Source organism: Podarcis liolepis (genome assembly GCF_965112155.1).
Source record: "Podarcis liolepis genome assembly, chromosome: 5".
Taxonomy (NCBI): Eukaryota; Metazoa; Chordata; class Lepidosauria; order Squamata; family Lacertidae; genus Podarcis; species Podarcis liolepis.
This window is the reverse complement of record NC_139556.1, coordinates 52,487,205-52,513,536: the sequence shown is the minus strand read 5'-3', so window position 1 is coordinate 52,513,536 and position 26,332 is coordinate 52,487,205. Positions and strand designations below refer to the sequence as shown.

At 40.8% G+C, this 26,332-nt stretch overlaps 1 protein-coding gene and 1 long non-coding RNA gene across 9 annotated transcripts in view; one reads left to right on the top strand and one right to left on the bottom strand.

Moving 5' to 3' along the window:
- Nucleotides 1–19,853, top strand: part of ATRNL1 (attractin like 1) — a 494,510-nt gene extending 474,657 nt beyond the window's left edge. Inside the window, exons 30-31 of one of the 3 annotated variants that reach the window (XM_083504739.1) lie at nt 12,702–12,752; nt 16,926–19,853. In XM_083504739.1, the coding sequence (XP_083360865.1) occupies nt 12,702–12,752; nt 16,926–17,050 (176 nt within the window). In that variant the 3' untranslated portion in view covers nt 17,051–19,853. Of the gene's footprint in view, nt 1–12,701; nt 12,753–13,036; nt 13,087–16,925 lie in introns of those variants that run through there. The other 2 variants (XM_083504741.1, XM_083504740.1) reach the window with 2 other exon arrangements.
- LOC310707695 overlaps nt 1–26,332 on the bottom strand; it is a 124,507-nt gene that overhangs the window by 19,548 nt on the left and 78,627 nt on the right. For all 6 annotated transcript variants that reach the window (XR_014526653.1, XR_014526654.1, XR_014526655.1 and 3 more), the window contains one exon: nt 2,909–3,145. This is a non-coding gene — a long non-coding RNA (uncharacterized lncRNA). The remainder of the gene's footprint in view (nt 1–2,908; nt 3,146–26,332) is intronic.

The window sequence follows — 26,332 nt, the reverse complement described above, 5'->3', positions numbered from 1 at the left end:
AGAAATGTTATAATAATAGTAATGATACAGGATCCAGAGGCTTTGATCCCAGCAACTTCTGCAGCACTAAAATAGGCTCCTCGGGGACATTTTTGCATACCCAACCCTCTCAACCCCAGAGCCACTAAGAATTAGAACTAAGATACTTGAACAATTACATTTTTAAAGGATTTGAATAAAAAGCAGTTGATATATGGACCCAGTGTATGACATAGATTTAAAGAAATATCACTGGTAAGAGAACATGCCATGAATATACAGAAGGAACTGTTAGACTGAAAGCATTTCTCTCCCTAATAAAGAAATACATTTATCATTCTGGGACAAGAACATAATACCAATTCACAAATAAAAACTTCTTGCTTTAGTTTCCTTGGTTTGTCCCCTGTGATTCAAGTATGATAAATATTTCAGCTTTTCATGTCAAGTTCCAAGACACTTTCATAGTTAGAATAAAAAGCTCATTCATTATACTCAGCCTGCGCACACAATAACCCATCTGTAGCCCAAACATGTAGTTTTTCTCATTATGGAATCATTCATGCTCATATTCAACATGCTACTTTCAATCTAGATTGATTCTAGATCCTACCATCCACAAGAGTGGGTATGGTTACTTGATATAAATTTGAAAACCCTCCCCTTCATTAGGTTATCCATGCCTTTTCCTTCCTGCATATGCCTCAGGTGAAGGAAGGAAGTGCTGACTGCAATCTTAGCATACACCCACCCACAATATCATTGGGCAGGTGTGGATATACTCCAATTGAGGCTGGCAAAACTTAGACCTAGTGGGGCACTTAGGTCATGAGACCTAGGTCACATGGGCAGCTCCTAGGACAGGATGGTCAAACACATGGCCCAAGGGAGTGTATGCGGCCCTCGAGGCCTTTTTTGGCAGCCCTTGGCAACATGTAGAGACTACTTGTAGTCTCCAATGATTCTAGAAAACAATGTCATATGTACACAGCCTCTGAGTGGTTTTTAGGCCTATTTACCTAATTGTTTAAGGGCTGATATTCACTTAAGATTTTGTATTTGGACACAAATGCTTCATGACAAGTACTGCATGAAAGGTGCATACATGTAAAATGAATACATTTGTCCTGATTTCAATCTGTGTACAGATAAACGTGTGGAAGGGATTATGTTTGTACCTGCTGGTCTCTCCCCCTAAACTGTCAACTCATGTAAACTCTCTGAATTCAATGCATACAGCCCCATTTTGTCAAGATACAGTTTGCATATTCAAAGCATGTGTACGTTTGGGTGTATAAGTGTAGATATCTGTGGTGATGGGCCATTGAACATGCAGACATTAGGGCTAGGCCAGCAAACATACTCCTGGCCACCACCATACATTCATCTATGCATAGCATTATATGTTTGCAGAGGGCTTCAGCCTAAAATTATTGGGAAATAAGTATTATTTACTAATTATACACATAATGGATGAGCATCACTTGATTACACTTGAGGATTCATAAAATTTTATGCAGGTACAACATGTGAACTAAGCATTTTTTTTAACCATAATGACCAGCAAGTACCATTATATTTGAGCTGGGACAAGAGAAAATAAATCAGTTTTATTTTCATTCAACATTTGAATATGTGAGGTTATATGCTAACCTACAGTATTTATTATCATCACCATCAAGCACATCTTCTCTCCTTTGTATACTTGGACTAATAAGGGATTGAAAGACTGCAGTAGTGCAAATGAGAAGTCTAAAAAAAGAAGCATTAAAGTTGAAATCTCATTTAAATTAGGACACTATTTGAAATGCTAAGCAGAGAATGATTTTTTGCCTTCCCAAGAGCACAGAGATGTGGTTGTGTAATATATTGTCAAATCAATATCTCCTGAAAATAATTCTTAAAGCAAACATTCCATCACCAATGCAAACTGCTCTTAAACACTGAATTGTTCACACCCAATTATTTTCAGATTTGTATGCTTTATTGCTGCCTAGAAAAGCATATGGACTAGAATGGACAATGTGAGGGGTATGAATAGAGGACCATTTGAAAAAAAAATGTGTTGCAATCTCAAGCAATGGACCAGCTCATAAAATGCTTTCTATCTTTTTCCTCACTACTGCCAGCGATCAATTCATTAGCTAAGATCAAATACTCTTAGCAAATGAATCTTTAAGATTGTGAAAATTGCTGTAGCAAAGAGGAGCCATGAGCTGTTGGCTCAGAAGTTGTTAGTTCATCACGTTTGCAAGTCACTCTTACATGTGAGGAAAGCAGCTAGAACAGGGGTCAGCAAACTTTTTCAGCAGGGGGCCAGTCCACTGTCCCTCAGACGTGGGACGAACGGACTATATTTTGAAGAAAAAAATGAACGAATTCCTATGCCCCACAAATAACCCAGAGATGCATTTTAAATAAAAGGACACATTCTACTCATGTAAAAACATGCTGATTCCCGGACCATCCGCGGGCCAGATTTAGAAGGCGATTGGGCCAGATTCAGCCCCTGGGCCTTAGTTTGCCATCCCATGAGCTAGAAAGACCAAAAATATTATCTTAAATCACATTGCTAGTTATTATATAAGTGTCTTCCTGGTCAGTATAAAGGTACTACAGATCATCCATTAGATATCGGACTACCAAGTAATGGTAACAAAAAACCAGGCTGTGCAACAGGAAGTCCCTTATTAATGAAATGGTCTTTGCAGGTTAGATCTTTCATTAGCTATTTTAACAATCACTGAGTTGGATCCAGAGTTGAACTTAGTAGCAACAGAAATTGGTGGGACTTAGTCATGACATAATTTAAGTTGTCCCATTGATTTCAGAGGAAGGTTACTTCAACTAAACTTAGTCCACATCCAACCTGTTATAAGAATCATCTCCCTGAATCTGTCGCCTGCAAATGATTCAACATTTCACTCACCATAGATCCGTTAGTAGGGCAACATTTGGAGGGCTGCAGATTTCCTACCGCTGGCTTCTTCAGCAGCCTGCCTCATCTGTGCCACTTGGCCCCTCTCGTCAGCCTCTGCTTCCTCCTCTGATTTTGGACTGCTCTCTACCACAGCCTCTTCTTTCTCGCTAAATCCTGTTACCTCTTCAACTTTCAACACCTAGTCTGCTTCCTCTTCTCCCTCTGACACAGCCAGTGGCAGGAAATCTGAATGGTGAAATCAAGGAAAAGGGTGACAGGGAAGCTACAGTATGCAATTATTAGCTGCAAACATTTCAGATTGCAAATTTGAAATGTTGTTCATAAAATCCAGACCATCTCCAGGTGTTAAATAAAAGTTTGTTTGGATTAAGATTAATGAAAGAAGGAAAATGAAGGAGAAAACAGAGAAACCCTCCCAAATGTGAGCAGTTGTTTACATACCTTTCATTGCAAGCAAGCAAGGAAAGCGGTTTTTTTTCTTTTTCTTTTCTGGGATGGGAAAGCTTACTCAGTGATTAAATTGAAAAATTGACAAATAACATAAATATTTAAACCTTTTCAGGTATTCAAGGTTGCCCTAAAATCTGCTTGTAATAATACTGAATTTCAAAATAAAGAATGAGGCCAGGAATGAGAAGTATTAGCAAGCAGTTGTCATGGTCTCCCTTTGGACTAGAAGCATGGCTATAGTAATAAAACTCTCTGTGTTAGCATCTCTGTAGACAAGTGGCCTTGAGATCTTTGTGCTGAAATAATGCATAAGGGAAAGACAAGCTGAAAGAACGAAGGGAAGGGGAAAGAGAAGAGGACCAATTTACTCAGACAAATGCATCCATTTTTTTATTTTTATTTTTTGCTGGTTTCATCTTTTTAAAAATCAAACTGGAATGAGATAGAATTAAAACTTGGGCTGCTTCTTACTAAGAAAACAATAAACCTATCCCAGCCTTTGAAATGTGGTGCACATGCATTCACCAAGGGACACAAAAAGCTCTGAACAATGATGAAGAATGCTCCACAGGCAAGTGGATACACACACAATGGGCTGGTTCACACATAAGACTCAGTAAGCCTGAGCAAAGCATCAGGACTGCACACGCCCCTTACCACGTTGCTGGGAGGAAGACTTCTACCATGATTACTTTAAGTTTCGAAGATACCTTAGCTTAGGGCTAGGTATGAACCAGGGATCCTTGTTTACAACAAATAGTGGTTAGTCGCTAAACAGGCCATCTTCAAACTATGGATACCAAAACCAGATTGTTTAATTGTTGTTCTAAACCAGGATTCCTGGTTCTCACATGGTGTTAAGTTGCAAATCCTTGAAATTCAACTAACTCATCAGCATTCCCCCTCCTATTAGCCTTGCAGGAGGAAGAGAGGAAGGAGATGCACAAGCCAGGTTTCCTCAAGCTCACTGAGGCTTGTCCATGTAGTCACTGTATGTGCATACCTGCCTCTATATGTATGCATGCACTGACCATACCCACTCTTGGTTTGCTGATGCCCACTGCTGGCATGTGGTCTTCAGAGGGTTAGCCAACAGCAAAAACAGTAATTAAAAAATAGCCACCCCTGATGTGATGCTAAACTGTACTTTTGTATTATGTGCAAGCCAGCACAAATGACTGCCCCATCCCCTTTTTGCCCTGAGCTCAGCACGCAGATCAGAATCAGGTCATTCTCTCCCTCCTTCACCTTCCTGCTAGTGATCTAGTGTAGTCAACACTATGTGTGGTCGGGCTATGGGAAATTACTGTAAAAAGGGAAATGGAGCAAACAGGTATTTCCACCAATCAACAAAATATTCCTTTTGCTTCCTGACAAGGGTTATAGCATTATCCGTGCTGGATCAAAGCAGATGTCATAGTGGTAAATAAGAGGGGAAAGTTCTCCTGTGCTATAGAGGCACTAATCTGTGCTCAGATTTACAACTTTATACAAACAAGATAGAAATGGAACTAATGGGGGGCAGGGAGAGAACTTTAGGGGGGGGGTTGGATACGAAGGTATGGTTGATGTAAATGGGCCAGAGTTATTTTATAACTTGAAGTTACAAATAAAACTAGACACCAGTTATATATATAGAAGAAAAATTCAGTTTTGAAAAAAAATGCACATCATTTGTCAAAAGGAAAGCAGCCTTCATAATTTGTCGATGTAAGGCTCCAACTTTTTCCATTATTTCTGAGTCTGCAACATTTTTTGTAACAGTTCCTTCACCACATTAGCTTCCTCAATGGAAAACATTCCTGTGACTTAAACCTATGAGCAAAGTCCTAGTCATTTCTGCTGGACTGAGTTAAATCAATATGCTGAATGAGATTGGGCCAGCTTTGGTAATGGAGCTAGCCAATATTGAGAGGAGGATATTTACTATTTTGCTTTTCTCGCTTCCTTTTTCCCCCTGATGTGTCTGATGTTTATGGGTGTACTGCAGATAATCTGACTAGCCATGCATCACAAATGTTTGAAGGCCTGGAGGTCTCGCACAGTAATCTGCTTTCCAAATTCTAAGAACTGGTTGACTTAATCCTGAATTAAATACCAAAGATTATTTATTTGTCATTATGACTGCTAGCAATGGAATCTGAGATGCACTGAATATTTAATGGCAGAATTCAGCTGGATACTGAATAACTGGAAAATCTTAATTTTGCTTAACAAACATTTTTTTCATAAAAAACCCCCAAGCTTAAAGGAAAAAGTCGACAATATATTAAAGTAGAATGTTAGCAACTGCCTCCCCCCAAAACGCTTCTGATCCTGGTAGTTACTCAACCTTACCGAATGTAATGTATAAGAGAGAACACATTATGGGTGCAGATAGAAGACATTACAGGTGAAGATAGTATCTACTTTTGATTAAAGTGGTGTACCAGAATTTTTGTTCACCATAATAATTCGTCTAAGAAGATATTCATCACCAAGTAAAGTTTGTGAGTTGTGAAGGAAAATATAGTTCTACAATACAAAATACAGTACAAGACCTTCAACCTCTGTCGTCGTGTAACGTCTTTGCCAACTGCAGCACTAAACTCGGTCCATCTGAAGATATCTAGGTATACAAATCTAATTCAGAGTTTAGAGGCACCCCAGAAATGAATATATTGAGGGTATGTGTAGCGAGATAGAAGTGGGTCAACTAGTTGTTCCAGTTTTGAAAGGAAATTTTAGAAAAGCAACTTGTTCTTCAGACATTGCTGTTGAGGACAAAACTAAAACTAAAATAGATGCTGTTACATGCCCAGGCAATTGGTAACTAGGCTCTGTCTGCTGCTCTTTTGCATAAAAGCTGGAACTGACTGTCCCAATTAGATTACAATTACCCCTGCTCAGAGGTCTTGGATAACACAGGCTTTTTAGATGCAAAAGAGTCATTCTTCAAAAGGCCAAGGGATTTCTCCTTGTAAGGCAGAAAACAAGCAAGGCAAATATAAATGATTCATAACTGTAACCCTGACCATTCTCCCTCCAAATTCATTTCCTTCAGCCTCACACTGTCTTTCTGTTCCTGCATTTTACCTTTATTTATCCTTCAGGCGTCTTTCCGTATATTACATCCTATTTCCCAAGTCTGTCTATGAGAGTGGGCTGATGTTAGGGCTGCAAAACTGATAGAAAGGTACCAACTCGGCCAATTAGGGGCTTTCTGGGCCCCGTATTGCCAGTCAAAGGATGCAAACGTTGATTTCCCATTATTATTTTAAAGTTGTGTATTTTTATTTTTATTTTGCACATATATGCTTTGTGCAAGTATGCATACTGGGGCAGGTGAGTCCCACAGATGTAGACTCTCTATTTCTACCCAGAATTGAGATTGAGGACTTCATTCGGGAACCATACCGCGAGTGGGAAATGAAACACTGAGCATCTTTTTGCCACCAGGAAACCTAAGAGTTTTAGCTGAATTCTAATCTCCATTGGGAAAGATTAGCCACCCATCTTTGAGAGGGCCTATCACTGCCTCCCCCTTCTCTTTCCCCTAGGTAAGAGTTTCTTGCCTAGAAGTACGGAGAAGGCATCAGAAGGGGACACTGAGGAGCCTCTTAAGACTGATTGACTGGAACCCTCAAAAAGCCCTAAGACTGGGTAATCTGCTTTGTGCGGATTGAGTTTTTTCTATGGGCTTGCTTGATTTGAAGCTCGTAGTTTGGTCCACTTGTTTGAGTTATATACTTAGGGTTCTCTGCTATGGATTCATAGAATAAGCTGTCTACAAACTAGATACTCTCAGCCTCAGTGTTTCCCATCTGTAAAACGGATACACATTTTTAGAATATTTTCCAGGTGTTTAATTTCTTAATGCTATTTATTTGAGTGACAGACATGGTCTTAAATTAGTTTTGCACTTTTAGTTCTTCCTATGTGAGACATTTGTAGCCTATGTCATATCGACTGTGTTGGCCTGCATCATTTATAGAAGGGTTGCTTGGCAGTAGAAGACTTGGCTCAGTGGCAGAGCATCAGTTTTGCATGTAGATGGTCCCAAATTCAATCTCCAGCGTCTCCAGGCAACAATGGGAGAGACTCCCTGTATGAAACCCTGGAGAGTTGCTCCTAGTCAGTGCTCACAATACTAAGCTAGATGGATTTGACTTGCGGCATGGAAGCTTCCTATGTACATGTAATGTAATAACAGACTTACGTCTCTGCTAGTTTCCTATGGACTCTGTTCCTTTTGCACTGGGCTCCAGCCCAGACCTTGCCCGACTAGGTACCCAAATTTTGTTGTCTTGGAGTGGAAAACTCTTGTTGCAGTAAACATCTGAAATGACAACTATGGCTTACAGTATGAAAATCACCTCTTCCTGTTCACCCTTCTTTATCACTGGATAGTGGCAACCAGTACATTTGTTTTATAGGGAAGATAAAACAAATCCGAAACTGATTAAACTTTAAAGCACATAGCTTTCTCTTCTTCAGCTATTGCTTGGTGATAGGGACTTGGAAGAATAGCATGCTTTCCCCATGGGCCACAGCTAATGTCTACTAAGGAGTTGGGATTTGCCATGGAGGTGGTGGCAAAATGTGGGGTATGGGGAAGCTTTGAACAAACTGAAGTAGTCTGACAAGGATAGATTTTAACAAGGAACCAAGAAGAAATGAGTATCTGAGACAAAAGCAAATGGGACACTTTATGCTTCTAATGTTTTTCTTTCTCCTTTGCTAAGCTCCTATCAGGAGACTGTCAAACCTAACCACAATATCAACAGCAAAGATAGTGATGCTTTGATCATTACTCAGATCGAGCAGGTTTTCCCTATTATATGGCATCTATTTGAAGTGAAAATGAGGCACCGTGAATCTCTTTGGAAATGGCAGGATTTTGTAAGGGATAGCATCAAATATCAGTTTTGTAGAATATTATCATTAATTTCAGTACAAAAGAAGAAAAGAAAGAAAAGAAAGAAACTGTTACAAGCCACTGACATTTCCGATAAAACTGAAGATTCTGTTGCTTTCCCAATTTAGTATTATTGATCATTTTCATATTACTTTAAGTATGCAGTGTGCTTTATAGTGTGCTTTTCCTTATCTCACAGATCCTCACAACACCCACTTTTCAGATGGTGAACTGAGGCTAAGAAAGATTTCTCCCCCACAGATTTTAAATCAGGATTTCCAAAACCTAATACTCTTATTCAACAGATTATATTTTTAGCAAGGCTTTGGGCTTTCACTGGAACAGGTAAAATAGAAAACATAAGCGAAAAAGTCTGGGTAAAATGAAGACATACATTTTGTGTTTCAAGGACTATCATTTCTTTGATATGTGTGACATTTCTCTGTCAACAGCTCATTCTGATTGGCATGTGGGATAACAGCAGAATGAGATTTCCAGGGTAAATACATGGATTAAAGGAGATTATACTAGTAACTGTAAATGGATGATAAATGCTTTAGTTTTCTGTATTTCTGGGAGGAAAAAACAAAGTCTGTTCCAAAGCATGGTCATAAGGGATGTATAAAATTAGATGGTCCTTATCACACTACAGGGTCTCCTATTTGTATTTACCCCCTTTTAAAAAAGTTTACTTCCCTAAAAAGAAGCAAAACATGGAAACAAGCAGTTCTGCTTGAATTATGAATTAGAACATGCATATGCATATGTATGTGCACTGATCATTTTGCATAATTTATTCCAGTCATAAGATTTGAGGTTACTGACTGTAGAATTGGAGTGGGGAAAATTTTTAACTTCCTAGTTACAGCTTTCCATCCTTTAAGTTCCAATCACCTAGCTCTTGCTGATTTGTTCTGACACTGATTTAATAGCAGAAAACAGAATCAGCTGAAAAATGCAAACTACAAACTATAAGTCACTAATGTTGCACAGTCTTCACTGTTTACAATAAGGTAAGGTGGAGTTTTCTCTTCTACCTTGGAGATCACACACGATTCAGGTGTGATTAACATACTACACTATATTCTTGTGAAGTCACAAATAAGGATTTCCTTGAAATCAAATTAGAAGAACAAACAGCATTGTGAGAGCAGAGGTATGTCTTCTTATGATTAACTGATTCACTATTAATGAGCAGACACACTTTAAAAGTAGAAACTGATTATTTGGGTGGAAAGGATCTATCATGCATCAAATATCTATGCTAAGTAAGAAGTCTGTGTAATTGGATTTTTAAGAAGTTAGGTGCAGTGTTAGGGAGCTGCTGAACACAGATCTGTTTAGCTTCCAAAATTTGCTTCCAAAGGTTATTTCAAGGCACTTTAGTTTATAAATCTGCCAACATAATTGCCTTTCAGAGAATGTTTATTTTGCTACATATTTAGGGATGACAGTTGTGGTGACAGCTGCTTCCATGTGGTGAGTCCAAGACAAAGTACTACTGAATGGGATTTTGTTCCATAAAAGAAAATAGCACTGATCTGCCTACAATACAAATATTTGATTTAATGGAGTTGTAGTTCATATCATTACTTAAATGGACATACTTTTCCACATCCTAACCAAAAACTAACAGTGAAAAAGAAGAGGGTACTTTAGGTAAGGAGGTAGAAATGAGCCAAAAATGAGGGAGAGAGGAAGCAGAAGTCTAAAGATGACATGAAGGACACCAGGGTCTTAGAGAGGGGGAGCCTGGAGGAAGGGAACAGAGACGGTAAGCTGGGGACTGAAGAAAGAGGAACAGGGGAAGAAAGGTGACTGCCTGAGAACTACATGTATGCCATCTTTCGTTCCATGATGGGACAAAACAAAAGAAGATGGGAAATGAGAGCACCTTGATTCATTTTAATAGGGTTTGGCTACAGATAAACCCAGTTGAAATGAATGGGGGCTGAAATGCAGCCTTGCTTTGTGAGCTGAGCCGAACACAGCATCTTTGAACACAGAGGTGGGAGATGAGGAAAGGATGGCTAAGGGCACCTGATTTGTACCTTTCAGTTCTTCTTCGGTTTACGATGCGTTCAGTAAACGTACTCTCTCTGAATAATGGGTGCAAGTGAAGTTAATGTTTATAAATAAGGTTAGCAAGAGTAGAAACCCTGGCATAACATTAAGATAGTGCTCACACCATTATAAATGAGAGTTGATGAACCAGGATATTTTCATATGTGCTTGCAGAGTGCTTTAGTGCACTGAAACGATCATAATAAATGGCAGAACCTAGTAAAAATGCCCAGTGTGTAATTATAAATAGTATTGATGAAATAAAAATGAAGATGTACTTGTTGAGCTCCATGGTGATCTATGTTAACCACTGATTAGCCATTCTAATTCCCATTATTTTCTCAGTAGGGTTGAAATTTCACTGGAGCCATTTGCATTAACTTTCATAGGTACAGGGATCTCTGATATTATTAATATACTAAGTAATGAGTTCATTGCACTAATGCAGCTGCATTTAGTCCTCAGTTACTGGGCTTTTACAGGAGCTTTTTTTGGGGGGGTGGAAACTAACCAAGGAAATTGCAGCAATGCTGAAATGTGAAGCTTTTGGTTTTAAACGGCATTAGAGGACCATCTTTTCTGTTTTTAACTTGCCTGCATGACAACTCTTGCCTAATCTGGTTGTTGTTCTAAATTTCTTTGTGACATTATGGTTAACTTCTTTAATTTTCATTTAGAGTATTAAAGATTCTACACTGATGGGTCTTTACTGTAATTATCATAGTGTGTTCCGTATTGTGAATGTTCAGATTCTGCATAACAATGTGAAAATGCCAGTAATTTAATCTAATAAAGTTATCTATCCAGAATGGTATCTTACAATAATATGTATTTAAAAAGGGGATGTATTCCAATTATCTGCCTAACCAAAACTAGCAGGTCATCTTTAACACCCTTCACTTTAACAAAGGAGAAAGCGTTAGCATGATAAATTTTTAATTAAAATGAACAATAGAGGAATGGGGAAACTTACATTTCTCAGCCAGCAAATAAAACTAAAGTATAAAATGTTGGTTTCTTATTCTGGAAGGTAATATGGTCTTCCATCAGTTAGTATGTAGCTGTATACAACAAAATGGGGGGGGGGGGAGAGAGAGATTCAAACATCCCAGCCTGGGTATTTCTATTTAAATCTGATTACAGTGAAATAAAACTGTAGCTATTAAAGGTTTAAAAGAACTACAAATACAAGCAGTAAAAGAAGACAGTTAGTAAATGAGGTAGTAAAACATTTCAGCAGGGCAAACAGTTTATAGCTCACTGCCTTCTGTAGCAGGCGGCTCTATTCACCAAAGCCTCACGTGTGGTTCCCTGAATTGCACTTAAGCCTGCAATTAACCTTTCACGCCTAATGAAGCTGTTTTGCTGGAAAATTAAAATGTATAGTACTGCCTGCTCTTGCAAAAGTTGTGGGGAGCGGGGAAAGCTATCTCAGAATGAATCCATTTTCAAAGCCTATTGTTCAAATGTAAAATTCAAGTGTTGCACTTACATCTTAAATTGCACACCACAGTTTGCAAGGCAATCTGCTTTATTGTGGTACATTTTATTTCTGTACTTATTAATTGTTCTGCATAATTGTTAAAAATAAAAAACCCGCACACCAGTAATTTTATAGTTAGGCATTTAGTACTTGAGGATCAACTATTACCACTAAATTGCCATTAGGGAAGACTATAGTTGTTCTATGTACAACCAAGATAATATTGTTTTTTCTTGTTTCTAGTGTTGTCTTTTAAAAATAATAATGTCATTTTCTCTGGCATATTGGATTGGCCGCTCCTTTTAATGGCGTCTCTAGCATTCACTAAAGGAAACTATAGATTGTTTCCTAACCAAAGGTTAGGAAAGTAGTCATCCCCATTTCTGTAAAGCTAAAACTGATTTGATAAATCCTATTCCAAGATGGACTTGGAATTTCCTGACCTCGAGATCACAGAGAAGCTTCTGACCTGTGAATGTGACTCATTAATTCTGCTTCTGTGATTTGATACTGAACCATGCTGATTCTACAATACTACTGCTACAGAACTGAAGAAACAGAGGCTCTCAGCTCAGGAGGGAGTATTTTTAAAGGGGGGAATGCATGAAGTAAATTATAACAAGCCATGAAACTAGGGGTGACAAATGGGAGATATCATAGGATTTACATTTCCAGCCAATAATATTAACTCTAACTGTTTGGAAACACAACCCTATTAAATAAAGGTAAAGCATATAATAAATATTTAAGCCCCAGCATTTTTATTGACTCTTTGGTTGCATTTTGATGTAAATTCTACTTGCCAGCAGCAAGTCTGTGCATCATTTTGACTTGGTAAATGAAATTCTTTTAGACCGCCAGTCTGAAGTAATGAATTGTTCCCCTAGTTAATTGTACTGCTTTGATAACAAGGAACAGTGTTGGGCCTAGAGAACACGGTAAGTGAATTCCATCGGATGATTTGTGTGACATTTTGAAAAATGATCTTCTGGAGTGACTTGATATTAATGGAACTCTAACAGCATGCAAGCATGTCCCAGTATGCAGTTTTAGATTGAAAAAAAAAAAGAAGTTCCTTCAGAATAGTGGAGTAAGAGGAACAGCATCCAATAAAGCATATTTCAAGAAAACGAAAACTTGGGAAAAGCATGTTAGGTTCAGCTCTTTTGTATTTTTAAGACTGGCGGGCACCAATTAATTTGGATCTTTCTTTCATCCCGAGGGCTCAAAGCAAGTCCTGGTTTTCTGTCCAACTAAGCTTTCTTCAGAAAGGGCCCACTGAAATTAATGAACTCAGGTAGTCATTTCTATTAACTTCAATGGGTCTACGCCAACTACTGTTGGCTACAACCCCTAGCACTTCTTCTTACGAAGGACACTTTCATGCTGAACACTGCTATTCCAGCCACCAATGCCATAATGCTACTGAATGATGCAGAATCAGAGAATGGCAAATATGATGTGGGAAATGATTTCATGGCCCATGCTTGTGTATGTTAATTTGTATGGATCCATTAAAGCAGTGTTTCCCAACCTTTTTTGGGCAAAGGCACACTTGTTTCATGAAAAAAATCTCGAGGCACACCACCATTACAGCCCCGTGACGTCAGTGTGCAGCGTCACGCCGGGAGGGACGCACGAAAGTGTAAGTTTCAATTTTTCCCCCTCCCCCTTGCCTTCCTTCTGTGCCAACCGCCAAAAAGCCAAGAATCGCGGGACCGCCGGCAGAGGGGGGGAGGGCGAGCGGAGGCAGCGGCGAGCCCCGTTCCTCCCCATCCGCCCCATTCCGTGCAAGGAACGCGAACAGGTGTGAGAAGGGGGTCAAACCTGCGGGTCGGCGCCGGGGAACCTCCAAGCTTTGGGGGTGGGGGGGAGGAGGCAGCAAAGCGAGGCAGGAAAGAGAGCGCGGCTTGGCGAAGTACTCGGCGGCGAAGGCCAGCAGGTCCGGCGGCCGGTGCCGCAGCACCTCCACCGTGTAGCCCTGCAGCAGCTCAGTCAGACCCGGCGGGATCTCGATGCTCATCTTGTAGCTGAGGCGCGCGGGAGACTCAACGGACGGGCTCGGGAGAGAGAGAGAGAGACACGACGGAGAGAGAGCGGGAGTCCCTGCTTGCCGCCGCTACAACTACTGTGGCGGTTGGTCGTGGTCGCCGCCGCCGCCCACCTCTATCTATCTCTCCCCCTCAGCTTTCTACACGGGCCTGGAGCCGGAGGTGGGGGGTGGCCGCCGCTGCTTTCTCCGCCTCCACATCCTGCCTCCTCCTCCTCGAGCCCTCCATCAGCCCTGAGGGAACCGCCGCACTCGCGCCGCCGCTCTCTGACACACGAGAAAGAGAAAGGAACGGAGCGGCGGGGTAGTCGGGGGAAGGAGGGGCCGGAACGGAAGTGCGAGGCAAGCTGCGCATGCCCAGCAGGAAGCGGCGGAGAGCGCCACAGAGAGAGAGAGAGAAGCAAGGGAGGGCGGGGAGTGGGCGGGAACACACTTCATGCGTCACAATAACGGACAAGGGGCGCTCGAGGGATAGATTAGGACCTAATTTGACTTTTACAAAAAAAAAAAATCTTTTTAATTTTTCCCACGGCACACCAGGCAACATCTCGCGGCACACTAGTGTGCCGCGGAACAGTGGTTGGGAAACACTGCATTAAAGGATATGAATTAGGGCCAAACTACATCACACAATGTGGCAAGGCATGCTTGATTATGTAATTTAAATAGCATTCACATGTGCAAAAGGAATAAGGACTGTGGGGCGGTTTCTCATGCTGCAGTTCTAATAAACATCTATACATATACATATACACATACATACAGATGACACACACACACACACACACACACACACACACACACACACTACTATTTGTCATAGGAAAGAAGTTCCCAATGGTGGTAGTGCCAGCTTCTTTTCTGTGGTAAACAGAAATTCCAGGCAAGGAGGGTTTTCTTTGGGACTACTACAAAAGGTATTTATCACATGCACCACAGTTCTGATCCCCCCTCCATGCTACCTGAAGCATAATAAACAAGTATCACCAAACTACGTGTTTAGTGCAATGTGAAGAAGTGATCCTGAGCAGGGAGGAAGATTAAAGGAAGCATCTTTGTAGGAGCTTCACAGCTTCGCTTAACAAGAGTCAGGCTGTGGGACAGCAAAGCCAGTGAAAAGAATACTCCGACTCATGAGGAGAAAGATGGCCCTGCCCTGAGATGCTGCCATAATTAGTATCATGGGGAAGCATCTGACAGCATCCAGAATGATGTGGGGAGAGATAAACTAGCCTTCTTCTCTGTGAACAGCAGGGAAGAGTTTTTCAACAAGTTGATCTACTCTTGTGGAACCTGGAAAAGCATATAGTGAATCCAAAAGGCTACTTCTACATTTTAACTTTGCCCCCTGAGAAATAACTGTCCCTTTTGAACCCCGTTGGGTCTTCTGACAAGCCATGAAACATTTTTTGCACATGTTGGATTTTGCCCTCTGTATCTGTGCTTTTGCAACATGGAAATGATTTTGATTCAGTAAAAAGTATGAGGGAATATTTTACAGATACATCTAATTTTTGCATACTGACATGTTGACAAAAATTACTGAAGAACAGTGTATGGTGGCACAATTAGAAATCAAAGTCAAGAATCTTCAAATATTGTATGATATTTAAGTATCAGCATTCTCATGGCTGTTCTTAATTGACAAAACATGCAGAGTTGTAGTTAGTAAGGCAATTCACTGATGCCTCCTTTTCCCTGACCCCCTGGCCTTGCACACATGCTGATGTCCTCAGTGCCAGCTTAAGTCTTTTATGTTCTTCCAGGCCTTTTAAGATCTGGTTTTAAGTATGTAGCATGGTTGGGGATTTTAATGTGCTTTTCGTGATTCTGCTCAATGGTACAAAGAACTATAACGTCTTTTCTTTGCAGTCCACGACCGCCAATTTGTGCTGGTACCCACAGCACTTTTATCAAGATATGATCTGGCACCCCTCTTTTTTTTTTTACCCAAAATACCCAGTGCTTTTTGTAGATAGTATTTTATAGTACTGGTTTTGTTGTTTGGGTTTTTGTGCTGCTTGTCTCATAAATACACACACCCTAATCCTAACCCACCCACCGCAATTCACTTGATGGGAAGCAGTACAGTGGTGCCCCGCAAGACGAATGCCTCGCAAGACGGAAAACCCGCTAGACGAAAGGGTTTTTTGTTTTGGAGGTGCTTCGCAAAATGAATTTCCTATGGGCTTGCTTTGCAAGACGAAAATGTCTTGCGAGTTCCTGCGGGGTTTTTTCCCCTTCCCCCCCTTTTCCCAAGCCGCTAAGCCGCTTAACAGCTGATCTGCTAAGCCGCTTAAAAGCTGATCCGCTAAGCCGCTTAAAAGCTGATCCGCTAAGCCGCTTATCAGCTGATCCGCTAAGCCGCTGATCCGCTAAGCCCGCTAATAGCGCTAATCCACTAAGCCGCTAATGGGCTTGCTTCGCAAGACGAAGAGACTCGCGGAACGGATTCTTTTCGTCTTGCGAGGCACCATTGTATTTAGATAAAATAGCTCAAATCTATGTATCCCAAGCCTTAATTAATACACCCTATTTGTTTTTAAAAATAAAGAGCCAGCAGGGAAGGAGTGGGATTGGGACTATGGCACAGGGACAGAGGACTATAACTCTTTGCTTTCACTGGCTCCTGGTATTGCTTTGTTGTTGTTGTTTATATGAAAACCCAGCTACAGTGTGTGACAAGTGTCTTATTTACTTTTGTCATACCCTCCAACATTCCTTAGATGAAAATAGGGGTATTCTACTATATCAGTATCGCTGCTACTTAGTGGTATTATTAGTTTGGGGCTTTCTTTTCCCATCAGACTTTCCTAAAGGCAATACATAAATACAATGATTTCTGTGGTTAAAATACTGCAGTTTTGTATGTTTTCTCTCATAACTTTTGTAATAGACCAGGAGGAAATGCTCAAGCAATCATATGGCAAGTCTGATTCCATTGCTCGTGAGCTAGTTTCTAGTGGAATTAGAAGCTCATCTCAGTGAAAGTAGAAAGAGAAAGCACGAAAAAAGTATTCTCATAGCAGAATGTTAATTCCTCTTTTCCTTTTCCTTCCAGGACTGGCAATTGCAAGTGCACTGATAGACATTTCACAACAGAAGCCCTCAGAGTGTAAAGATAAGAGTTCGGCAGTCAGAAATCGAAAACACCACCTTTCAACACGTCAAGGAACTTGTGTCTGAGATTAAAATACCACATTTGTATATTCTGTAATGTTTTTCTTTCTTTTTTCTTTTTTAAAGAGCTTCCATTGTAAGCTAAAATACAGCCTCAGGTTTTATGGAGGCAACCTCTGGATGGTGGTAAGAATGGTGGTAAGAACCTCCAGGCTCAGATAGATTAGCACCTTCTTTCCGCTGTGCCCCAAAGCAGGGCATCTGGAATGACAAAGGTGAATATACTGGAGGACCTTATGAAAAGATTCTGACATCAGTAATGATAAGAAAAATACTTCTCCACACTTCTTGTTATTCATATCAGGAAATAAAGAAAAATGTCTGGGAAAAGATAGTACATTGTTTTATAATGTGGAAGGAAATATATCATGGAAAATTAAAGTAAGTCTAAAGGACTTGTTATATAGCTAGAAGTGTTGAGTTATTCAGTTTCTCAGCTTGATTAGTGCTGAGATACACACACTTAAGAAAGCAGAAACTGACATTATTAGGGATATAAATAATATTATCATTACCCTGATATGAAGGCATAATTTGAACTTTGTGATAGGCAGATATAGCAAAAACCATGTATTTCAATGAGCCAGATGTAACAAAACAAAAAAAAACTCTGAAAGGATTTATGCATATCAAAGATTTCTGCCTTCCAAAGGACCCTGCCACAGTCTAAGGTCTGAAGCAGGATAAAGACTGGACTTTTCTACTATGTAAGAATTCAGAATGGTGAATACAGCAAAGAGTACGTGCTTGTCTTCCATGCCAACCAACTAACTCATTATCAGATCTGACTGAGTTTGGGAAAGCGTGTCCAGCAGCCAAGATCCCTTTTTCCCCAATAGCCATCTCCAAAATTGCAAGACCCAGGAGAACAAAAATTGCAAGACTCTCTGCAGAAGAATATCTGATGCTTTTTAAACTAACATAATTGTGAAGGCTGAAGTCAAATGTAGCTTTAAGCATCCTGACGTCTATTGATTACAATAGTCTCAAGCATACTCAAGTTTGTGGCAAATGGTAGCCTCAATGTCCAGTGTTAAAATTAATGCCATATCCGCTTATTTGCAGAATAATGTTCCCCTGGCCACACTTACCCCTTTATCACAGTTATTTAAAAGTCCTTCCTCTCAGAGCAACAGATCCAAGCTCTTCGTATTCATTGCATTTAAGTAATTCCACTGTACCCTAAAATAAAGTCCCCAGTGGCTTGTATGAAGTTTTATCACTTGGAACTCTTGGAATGACTTTTCTGTATGTGAGATCACCTTATCAACAAAAGCTAATTTTTTTGGCTATTTTAAAGAAAATATCAAGCAGCGTCCTTGTTTTATTTTCATTATGCAGTTCAGCCCTTCCATTTACAGAAGGAACAATGATCCAGCAGAGGTAACTACTCACAGAGGAGGGGGACAAAATTTTGGCCATTTTCCCTACAGCTGCCACACCACCTCCCATGTTGTTTTGGAAATTCCCCCAATTCTCTGATCATAAGTAGAATGCCACAATAGGCGAATGATAAGGTGGTACCCAACTAAGTCATACTCAGAGCAGACCCACTGAAAATCAATGGGTGGGGTATAAATAATGAATTATTATTATAAATTATTATTATTATTATTATTATCAAATCCATTTGTTTCAGTAGGTCTATTCCAGTTATAACTAATGTTGGAATCCAACCATAATATTTAATGTAAAAGTTGTTTGCGGAAGGTGGCGGCAGATGAAGCACGTTTATATTTAGGCTTAATGTCTCAAATTCAGGGAACGTTAAATGAATTCAAAATCAATTAAATTTAAGTATTTAATTCTTCAACTTAAGCATCACTGAAATGAAGAAGACTAAATCTACAATTTTCTTTGGAGCTGAGCTGCACTCTGAACTGGTCACGGCAGGTTCCCCATCCAGTCATCTTGCAAGAACTTCCTCATAAGGGCAAAGTAGCAGTCCTTAGTTTGACAGCTGCCTGTATGGGAGTTATCTATCAGCAGAGGTGTAAACTCTTACTTAAAGTGGAGTTGTGCTAATTATGAAAGCTATACAAATATAACTGATGTTTATAATTATACCTGCATTTTTTAATTAAAAAATCATTTTATTTCCGGAAGGGGGAAACATTTCACTGTTTACACTTTGACTACATAGTTACTTGCATGCCAAGATGGTGCAGTAGCAGTAATAACGCCCTGTTTGTGAGTTGGTAGGTGTTTTTCTTTTGTATTATCATTTGACTACTTAATTTGGATGAGGACTGAATGTATAAAAAAGAAAAGAATTTAAATACATCAAAAGGAACTGTTGTACAGTATGTGGTTCCCACTCATCCGAGGTCATTAGGTTACATTTTATCATGACTGCTATGCTGTTTTAATTAGTTGCACATTGCTAAATTATGCTGGCATGATTGTTGAAATAGTTTCACATTTCAAAAGGAGACCTGATTCTTATGCTGAAGTTATGTTGTCACAGTGTGATGATTTTTGTTGACTGTTCTTACCTCACTTTGTTGTTATTCTAAACAAAGGACCCAGTTCTGCAAGCACTTATATGCCAATATGTTCTATTCATATGATCCTATTTACATATAATTTTTTCCAGAATTAGGGCAAAATTGACTTCTGTCAGAAATTATCAAAAAAGATATATTGTAACTCCAATAAGAGTCTGTTTTTTTTCTTAAAAAAGAAAACCCTTCTGTCATTGTAATGTTGATTTGCTTAAAGAAAACAAATCATTAGAATTGGCATGTATGATGAGTAAGATGATTATTTGAAGAAAGACAAAAGAGTAAATAAAAGACTTGGCTATAAATTTCCTAATTTTCCCCAACATGATTTAGTTACCAAAGGTTTGTGTATTTTGTGAGTCTACCTACATTTATTGGACAGGTATTCTATGAAATAGTTACCCTGGCGAAGCATGAACCCTGCCAAACTAGGGTTTTTTGAAAGTATATTCTGCAACATAGGAGTGAAGCAGTAATTGTGCATGACACACTGGATTTATACTGGACCATCCACACATCATTCAGCTTAATTAGTTCTGCAGTGCTTCCCAAACAATACCACATTATTGCTATCTAGGGCAATAATAGGGGCACTATAGTACTACAGTACCAAAAAAAGCAGAACAAAAAACATACCCAGAATATTTGTGGAATGAAAAGGTTTGGATAGCGAGCAGCTATTGGACACACACTGTCCAAAAAACAAAATAAAACAGTATGTATGCCAAAACTGTTGCAGGTGGAAACACTATTGGAAGTGGGATCAGGTATAATGCCCCATCTATGAATGCAGAATATAAAAGACAATAGCAGGGCCTCGTGTTTAATTTTCTAAGAATGATAGTGTTGATAGCAGCACTTCAAGATAGTGAGAATTTTTTATAGAGTTGACAATTAAAATCAGCAATAAATGGTGGGACTTCCTGTGTTGGTCTCATAATTGATTTGACATGCATTAACATCTGAACCTTTTTTTAAAAAATTGTGGACAGAATTACTCATGAAAGGCTCTCTTCTACCAATACACTAGACTGATTTGCAGATAATGATATCTTATGTATTCATTTTCCTACATTTATATCCTACCTTCCCTCAAAGGAACCCAAAGCGTACATAGTTCTCTAGGAGGACTAACAACCTGTAAACTAGGTTAAGCCAATGGGGTTTGGGTTACGTGAAGATTTTAACCTGTTTTCTTCAGTCCAACACGCTAACCATGTTTGCAAGGATTTCATCCAGGGTATTTCCCCCTCTACTTTGATCTTCCTGCAGCGGATTATCTTGCAGAGAAAATAATTGCAGCTACACAGACTGCATAACACCAAGTAACTTTTTCCTCTCAGCTGCTCCCTGCCGAGCAGGAAGGGAACTGAAAAGCCCAGGAGAAATTCAGCTGTGAACTATTTCCAGCTCAAGGGCCAGAAGTACTCCACCCTTGGTTTAAGGATGGGCATATCTGTCAACTTTGGTTTCTTGTAGTTTCTCATTTTCCCACCCTTAAGCTCTCCACATTTTCACATCAGTATTCTTATTCACATTCTATTGTATGATCTTCACTCATGCAGTAAGGCTTTTGATAAAGTCCCCCATGATATTCTTGTGGAGAAGCTGGCAAATTGTAGTCTAGATTGGGAAACTGTTAGGTGGATTTGGTATTGGTCAACTGACCCAACCCAAAGAGTACTCATTAATGGTCCTCGTCATCCTGGGGGAAAGTGACAAATGAGCTTCCACAGGGTTGTGTCCTGGGTCCTTTGTTGTTCAACGTCTTTATAAACATGTGGACGAAAGAATTGAGGGGATTGCTCATAAAATTTGCATATGACAGCAAACTTAGTGGGGTAGCTAGTGCCGAAGAAGACAGAATCAGAATTCAAGATGACCTTAGCAGATCGGACAATCAAGACAAAATTACCGCATTTTTCACCCTATAGGACGCACCGTCCCATAAGGCGCACCTAGTTTTTTAGGGGGGAAATAAAGGGGGAAAAAATTCCTGAGCTCAGCACACCCAGGCTTCAGCATGCAGGCAACTCTCCGCAAGCCGTGGGAGCCTGGCACGGGCTCCCGCGCTTTGCGGAGAGCTGCGCGAATCCTGGAGAGCGAGAGGGGTCGGTGCACACCAACCCCTCTCGCTCTCCAGGCTTCAGCGAAAGCCTGCATTCGCCCCATAGGACGCACACACATTTCCCCTTCATTTTTGGAGGGGAAATGTGTGTGCGTCCTATGGAGCGAAAAATACGGTAACGAATGAATGAATAGGGACAAATGTAAGGTTCTACACTTAGGCAGGAAGAACCAACTGCACAAATATTAAGATGGGGAGACACCTGGATTGCCAGTAGTACATGTGAAAAGAATCTAGGGGTCTTAGTATACCACAAGTTTAACATGAGACAACAGTATGATGCAGCAGCAAAAAAAGCTAATGCCATTCTAGGCTGCATCAACAGAAGTATAGTGTCCAGATCAAGGGAAGACATTGTACTGCTCTATTCTGCCTTAGTCAGATCCCACCTGGAGTACTGTGTCCAGTTCTGGGTGCTACAGTCTAAGAAGGATATTGACGAGCTGGAACGTATGCCGAGGAGGACAACCAAGGTGATCAAGAGTCTGGAAACCAAGCCTTATTAGGAACAGTTGATGGGGTTGGGCATATTTAGTCTGGAAAAGAGGAGACTGAGAGGAGATATGATAGGCATCTTCAAATATCTGAAGGGCTGTCACATGGAAGATGGAGAAAGGTTGTTTTCTCTTGCTCTGAAGGGTAGGACTTGAAACTATCGATTCAGGTTATAAGAAAAGAGATTCTGACTAAATATCAGGAAGAACTTTCTGACAGCAAGAGCTGTTCGATAGCGGAACAGACTCCCTCAGGAGGTGGTGGTCTCTCCATCATGGAAGGTTTTTAAGCAGAGGTTGGATAGGCTCCTGTCATGGATACTTTAGGCATCTGGTTGGCCATTATGAGAACAAAATGCCTTCCTAGATGAGCCACTGGCCTGATGCATCAGGTTTTCTTATGTTCTTATGCTGACAGTGAAGTGTTTGCTGCAAAGCATGAGCAAATGTGGGTTGGACTTCAAACTTCTTCTCATTGACAGACAGTCTCCACTTTACACAGCTAATTAAAAATAGCTGATGGCAAATCAAAGTTTTGATATAATGGCTTTCTTGCTGCATCAGCCCATCTTCTCTAATAGCTGACAGAAACTGCTTTGTTTTAGGACACCATCCAAATGTGTTACAGCAATCTCCAAATTTAGTTTATTTTCATTAGTATGCTGAATGGCCTTCTCATCCATTTCAGCTAATCAGTCAGTCAGTTTCTGGCCTATATTCTACACTCTCCTTCTATAAAATGCTAGCACCTATTTACAGTAGCTGCTCTTTGAATTGGGGTGGGAGGGAAGAGACTATTTTAGTCTGTTCTAACTTTGCTAGCTTTCTGTATCAAATGAACCATCCCTCTGTGTTCATATGATGCATATCTCACCCACTGAAGTCAACAAGAAATATGCCACAGCATCAGATCTGATGAAGATTTTGGCTAGGATTTATGACAGAGAGAGGAATGGCTCCGACTTTTCTAAAGCAGCATCAATGTACTGACCACTGCCCTTGACATTAGTTTGATCTCAAAATACATACTACACTTTATTCCTACAAAGGACTCAAACCCGTTAAACATATATTTGAAACATTAGTGCCACTCATTTGAGTTTGAGTTACAGCCCCATCTTAAGACTTCTTGTACTGGTTGATACCAGCTTGTGTTGTGATTTATCAGCAGACATTCCAGTACATCTTCGCAACATATTAACACTGTCCTGGCAATACTGAACAGCCAGATATGCAGTGAAGGCCAGTAAGGCAGTTGAATGCCAGCATTTGCCACCCACCACTGTTCAACTACCACAGTGCTGGGGAAGGAAAAGCATATTGTTATGCACAAACTCAATCTTGGAGTGGGTCCCTGTCTATCCCTTGGAATTGACTTCCCTGAAATCACGGTCACCAGAGAATGATGAAGCTTCTATGACATAAGATTCAACTACACAGGCTGAACATAATGCTATGTGCTGGGGTGCCAGAGCTTTGTGGGTGCAAGGCATCCATAAATCCTAGAATTAGTAAAAGTTAGAATTAATCAAGGTTTGATTAAACTGTGTCAAACACAGAATTTCTTGAGTTTAGCTTATGCTAACAAGCCAGACATATTTGACAGGGCTAGCTGAGAGTAAGTCGTTTAGGAACAAAGCAGAATAATGGCTCATCAAGGACACCAGCAAGAGAGCGAAGATCAGGAGGGAGGGGCCCCTCCTCCAGCTGTGTGTTGGTGGGCAGAGACCAAAGGTGGTAGAGAAAGTGGGGATAGAATACAAAGTGGGCTGGCTGTGGCGGGCTGGAACAAAGGAAACACAGCTTTTTGCTGTTCTTTGAATCCAATGCTGCGCCTAAGGAGAAGGCCAGACCCATTCGGGCTGTGAATACTCTGCAATCCCTTCATCTAGGTTCAGGTTGTATATGTGTAAATAAACCATATATCACAAAAACACCACAGTGTCTGCTGTGCCTCACTGTCCCAAAAGGGAACACAGACCCTTGTAAGCTTGTCTGATACCCCTGAAATCTCACATCACTGGACGGAGATTGGGGTGCAGTGTTAGAAACTCAGATATATAAGCTAATCACCAAATGGTACCTTAAACCTAGGTTGCGGTCGAACGCCCTCCCATCAGATGCCAAGGAAATTAAAAACTATCTGACTTTTAGAAGACTTCTGAAGGCAGTCCTGTTTAGGGACGTTTTTAATGTTTGATGTTTTATCGTGTTTTTAATATTCTGTTGGGAGCTGCCCAACAGATGGGTGGGGTATAAATATTAAAATTATTATTATTATAACATGTTTCCCCATATTTATTTACCTACTCAATTTATATAGCTTCCCCATAGAAGAAGTACTCTAGGAAGCCAGTGTGGTATAGTGGTTAGAGTGTTTGACTAGGACCTGGGAGATCAGGGTTCAAATTCCCACTCAGTCACGAATTTCACTGTGTGACCTTGGGCCAGTCAAAGCCTCTTAACTTACCTCACAGAGTCATTATAGGATTAACTGAGGAAGGGGTGAACCAGGTACTCCTTGGAGAAAAAGGTGAATATAAATGCAATAGGCTCTTCTGCTTTGCTGCTTTAAAAAGTTGGTGGGGCACTTATTTAGCCTATTTGGCTCTTTACATAAAGTTCTGATAGACTTAATCAACAGATGCAAGCACTGCCTTCATAGCTACTTGTGTTATCTGGTGCTTAGAGAACAAAAACCAGCATTTGGATTGTAGGCTTTCCACATCTCCACAATCCAAGCCCCCAGCAGCACAGAACTATCACAAGACTTTCACAGGATGAAATTCTAAATCTCACCCAACAAAGACATACATAGGATTTCATTGAGAAACCCTCAGTTTGCACCACAAACTCTTCCCATCGCCATTCAGAGAAAACCACTTTTAAGAGTCACAACCCAAGACTTCAGTGTCTCTCAATGACTCCACTCCAAAATTTGTTTAGATTTTAAGCACCACTGTGATAATTAGAACTTAACCAAAACATGTTGGGTTTAGAAGGGGGTGGGGGGTGGTCTAGAATGCTAAGCCCAGAATTTGGCCACTCCTCAAGGAAGCAAGTTTCACAGTTGCTCACCTCCCACAATCCCCAAGTAGCTTTCCTTCTCAGAAGGAACTATCTGATATTGCTTCAACTTCTCTACTCATCAGTCATCCTGACTCTGGGGTGTTACTGCCAAATACAGTCTGCCTCTCCTTGTAGACGCATGCACAGATCACAGGCCACCTAACCCCCAAGTCCATTCCTAACTTTTGCTTCTGCGAAAAGGCCTTTAAGGTAAACTCTTACCTGCTTACCACCCCAATACCACTCCCAACTTCCATCAGGCCCACCCATTCACACGTTCCCTTATCCTCCCCTACCCACCCTTAAACCCTGACTCCTGAAATGTCAATATATCCCTTCCAGGGAGTTACTTCACATGTATCCCCACCATGCTCACACACACACACACACACACACACACACACCCCAAGGCAAGGCTTGACACGATCCCTTCACATGTCTTGAAACCCTGCCGCCTCCACATGTTGATACTCTTCAATGCTCTTCCTCACACTACTTCTGTGTTTTGTATCTCCATGGCACTCTTAATAATTGTCAGCTTTAAAAGCCCCCACCCACCCAACTTTACCTAGAACAGAGGTGTCCCAAGGCAACACAGACTGGGTGGCCACAGCTGGGTCGGGTCCCTGCAAGAGCCCTAGAGCCAGGGGAGGAAGGACCAACAGTGCTGCCAAGGCAGCAAGAGGGGAGCCGGGGGGGGGGGGGAAGGAAACCCACTACGACCAGCCATTGGGAGCCAAGCTGGGTGAAGAAGTGGGTGGGGCCAATGGCCGTCAGATGCTCTAAGCGCACCCCAGAGAAAAAGGAAAGCAGCACTGGCTGGCTGGCAGATGAAGCAGGGCACCTCAGAACAAGCTTCCTGGCTCCTCCCTCAGGACTGGCTGGCCCTGCAATGGAGGCGAGGGGAGGGAGTGGGAGAGAGAGAAGCACATCTCAGGGTGGACTGGCCAGCCCAGTGTGGCTGCTCCAAGGCTTGATCACTTTAGCAGTCCTCTTTTCTAGAGAAGCCCAACTAACAGCAATACAAATCATGAGATTGGAGTAGGACACCCCCCCAATTTTGTTTAACCCTAAACTCAATTATAGTATCCTT